Source organism: Etheostoma cragini, chromosome 7 (genome assembly GCF_013103735.1).
Source record: "Etheostoma cragini isolate CJK2018 chromosome 7, CSU_Ecrag_1.0, whole genome shotgun sequence".
In the NCBI taxonomy this organism is placed as follows: domain Eukaryota; kingdom Metazoa; phylum Chordata; class Actinopteri; order Perciformes; family Percidae; genus Etheostoma; species Etheostoma cragini.
The window spans coordinates 27231734-27236004 of record NC_048413.1 but is presented as its reverse complement, the minus strand read 5'-3'; the positions used below and the strand labels follow the sequence as shown (position 1 = coordinate 27236004).

At 38.5% G+C, this 4271-nt stretch overlaps 1 protein-coding gene across 1 annotated transcript in view; it reads left to right on the top strand.

Moving 5' to 3' along the window:
- The first annotated feature begins 1492 nt into the window (after positions 1-1492).
- Positions 1493-4271, top strand: part of ndufb11 (NADH:ubiquinone oxidoreductase subunit B11) — a 3364-nt gene continuing 585 nt past the window's right edge. The window contains exons 1-2 of the mRNA XM_034875884.1: positions 1493-1760; positions 3770-3900. Coding sequence (XP_034731775.1) covers positions 1587-1760; positions 3770-3900 — 305 coding nt within the window. The 5' untranslated portion in view covers positions 1493-1586. The remainder of the gene's footprint in view (positions 1761-3769; positions 3901-4271) is intronic.

Genomic DNA, 4271 nt, shown 5'->3' with positions numbered 1-4271 from the left:
ATACAGGGGCATAAGTATACACCCCCCTATGTTAAAATACAGGGGGCATAAGTATACACCCCCTATGTTAAAATACATTAATACATTATTATTAAAGGCCAGTTATTTCCCTGGGCCTTTGGAATTAAACTACAAGCCCCCCCCCCTATCATCACATACCCTTCACCATACCTAGAGATCAGCATATATCAGTTAGACTAATAGCTGGTTTGATTTGCATTGAGACATAATCTTATGGAAAGGACCCCATCCCTATGTGTAGTGAGTATTTATTTATTGATGATGCATTAGTCATTCACAAAGAAAACTGGTGTCCTTAAAGGTTGAATTTTTCTAAATTTTTTGACTTAAGCATCAAGATGAATTTCCAAAAGCTGGTTTTTATTCCTCTTTTTAAATCAACTTTAGCCTGGGTGTGTAGCTTCTGTATGTGATCCACAGTAAACAACCTGTCATGACTCAGCTAACTGGCAATAAACTGCCCTTTAGTCCTTATAACTTGTTGCTCTGACAACAGCCCCAGCTAAAATAAAAATAAATAACCAGCTTTGATGAACACACAATAATCAAAGCCAACACTTTAAGAGGTTTAATTTGCTTTTATACCCACAGGGTGACGGGTGCTGTCGGAGCTACAACTTAGCTAACCAAGGTAGCAAGCTAACTAGCTAGCTAGCTAACGGTACAGCGAACTCATTAACGGTAGATAACACTCGCTTCTACAACTATAGCAGTTGTGAAACTGGTTTGACAAAACTGTTGCTATGCAGCGATCCGAACAAGCTAGCTGAGTTAGCAACGTGGTGTGCTATTCCAGTCCAAACCGAGGGTAACGCTAAGCTAACAGACAACCATAGGCCACTGAAAACTCTGCTACATTTGGACTCATAAAAACCTTTTAAAGCCGAACCCGAACCCTGTATTTGGACCCAGCTCGTCATAACAAAGCTGTGATCACATCCCGCTCGTTTACTCTGCCCTTCACAACGGCTAAGCTATAATTCAGATGGATTTATTGACACGCGACTGTACTTACAATAGGCGCCGTGGCGGAGAAGCTAGCAGAAAGGAAGAACAGGCCGTGCGCATGCGTCACGTGTACGAATCGAACGCCGAACCATCGATTGAAACCGTGCATCGGAGATCGATTAACAGATTTGGATTTTTTTTTTTTTTTATGCCTTGAAGAAATGTTAAAAAAACGAAATAAAATGTATAGTCCGTGAAAATAGTTGAAAACAACAGTGTTTAAATAACATAAGACTAGACTATAGGGGATTTTCACACAAAAATGAATTAAATTCAATGAATTCAAAACGCACATTGTGGTGATAAAGAAAGAAATTGGAAGTTTAAAAGACGTGGACCTTCAGTTATGGGAAATTATACTTAATGGTTTAGTTATAAAAGCATAAAAAATATAAAAAAATACCTTCAGAAAGGAATCCTCCGGGTGCGTTACCGATAGAAACCGCTAGGTGGCGGTAATGCGCACTTTAACCTCGAGAAAATTAGGCAGAAGAGTGGTTTAAAGCTTTTATTTCCTGTTCCGGTGTCAATAATTCCTGTCTTCACAAACAGGCGAAATGTTGACCCGAGTGTCGCGGTTCGGGTCCGCTTTGCCCCGGTTACTCTCCAAACCACCGGCCCGGTTCGTGTCCCAGTCGAACCGGACTAGCGCCGCTGGTTCGGCCGCTGTGACGGAGCTGCATCCCGCCGCGGAGCAGGCTGGGCACGGGGAGGTCAGCCCTTACGTCAAGGTGAGCTCCTCTTCATGGTAGTACGGTAACTGTTAGTCTCCGTTAACGGTTACTAACGGAGCTCACGTTAGCTTTATGTCACGTACGCAGAACCGCAGACAACGGTTGACCAACTGACAGCGGTTACCTTGACAACCAAAATGTGTGTAATGTAATGTAATGTAATGCGTTACGTTGTGTGTAGGTAACATAGCTAACAGTTAGCAGCTAACAGTTAGCAGCTAACAGTTAGCAGCTAACTGTTAGCTGGAGCTGATCACATACAAGTTTACACACCCATGCTAAAGTTGATTTTAATAAGAGGAATACAAAATATTTTTTTATTATTATTAATAAAATATGTTATATAATATAAAAAATATAATATAATAATATTAAAAAATATAATATAATAATATTAAAAAATATATATTATATATATATTAATGCCTTCATTTAAAAAAAAATAGAAAAATCCAACCTTTTAAGGACACCAATTTTCATTGAATGATGAATAATGTATCGTAAATAGATAAAAGTTCCTAAATAAACACATAAACATACAACCCCCTATGTTAAATTCCCATAGATGCAGGGAGATTTTTATTATTAAAAGCCAGTTATTTCATGTATCAGGATGCATAGTGTCCTGATACATGAAAGAGCTGCCTTTTAATAATAAAAATGTGCCTCTATGGTAATTTAATATAGGGTGGTGTATACCTATGCCCCCTGTATTTTAAGAAACATTGATTTTATTTATGATACATTATTCATTCACAATGAATATTTACACAATGAGATTTTTGATAAATAATCATCTTTAATATGTCACTGTAACACAGCCTTTAAAACCAGGAAAAGACACTTGTGCCATATTACAATATCCAAAATCTAAGACGATATCTAGTCTCCCATCACGATATCGATATAGTGGCCAGCTCTAGTGGTCAAAATACAAAGCTATTATTATTATATGTGTGTGTGTGTGTGTGTGTGTCATAACAACAGAGTATAAAGTGTAGTCTCCCCTTGTGGGATTAAAAAAGTATAATAATAAAAAATAAAAAGTATACTTTATTAATCCTGCAAGGGAAATCACAAGGTTTTCACTCTGTTGTTATTATTCTACACATTACACACAGGCCTGCATTACACATGCTCAGAACCTATACATGCACCACTGTTGAGATGTCAGAGTGTGGGGGGGGGGGCAGTTGAGCAGTTGGGGGTTTGGTGCCTTGCTCCAGAGCACCGTGGCAGTGCCCAGGAGGGTTAACTGTCACCAATACCAGGGCATGACTTTATAACTGTTTTAATGTTAAACATGCATGTAGAACAGTGAATCCTGTGGATGGCTACCTTTCATTTCTTTTACAAATAGGCTCATTTATATTGGCTAATAATATGTTGGATGTATGTTAAGACATTTTTATTTTTTAGAAAAAATAACAATAACTGGTGACCACCTTAATTTGGTTTACCCTGCACTGAATAAAGATCGTGATGTATAATAATAGGATTGTCTAGCTATACGTTGATTATGGCAGAATTGCTGTATAGTGATATTACCTGTGCAGTGAGCCATCTGTTGTATAATGACGTAACCTGTTGTTGTTCTTCTTATGTTATTAATTATGAAGGTCTGTACTGTATCTGATCCCTCTCTAATGTTATTAATTATGAAGGTCTGTACTGTATCTGATCCCTCTCTAATGTTATTAATTATGAAGGTCTGTACTGTATCTGATCCCTCTCTAATGGTATTAATTATGAAGGTCTGTACTGTATCTGATGCCTCTAATGTTATTAATTATGAAGGTCTGTACTGTATCTGATGCCTCTGTTATTAATTATGAAGGTCTGTACTGTATCTGATGCCTCTCTAATGTTATTAATTATGAAGGTCTGTACTGTATCTGATGGCTCTCTAATGTTATTAATTATGAAGGTCTGTACTGTATCTGATGCCTCTGTTATTAATTATGCTTTCTGTACTGTATCTGATCCCTCTCTCATGTTCTTCTCAGAATCCAGACTACCATGGGTTCTCCAGCGACCCTGTGGTGGACCGGTGGAACATGAGGGTGGCCTTCTTCTTCAGCATCTCGGTGGTTCTTGTTATTGGAGGAACGTTCATCCATTATTTACCAGATCACGGGTCAGTTCTCAGTTCTTCTTCTTTCTGAAATTGCTGTTTTTAGGGTCAAATACGGGACGGTGTCCCATGACTAACGACTAACTGATTAATCCATTATTAAAACAGCTTGTGATTCATTTAATAGTTGTCGACTAATCGATTATTCCAGGAAAATGGCCGACAGATTAATCAACAATGAAAATAATCGTCAGTTCCAGCCCTGGTTTTAATATTTTTGTAGTGGTCTTCAGCCCCGCGGCCACCAACGGCCAATCAGACTAGGGCTGGTTATCATTAATGTCCAGTATCTTCTCTGTGTGTCTCCGTGTGTGTGACTGTGTGTGTCTCCGTGTGTGTGACTGTGTGTGTCTCCGTGTGTGTGACTGTGTGTG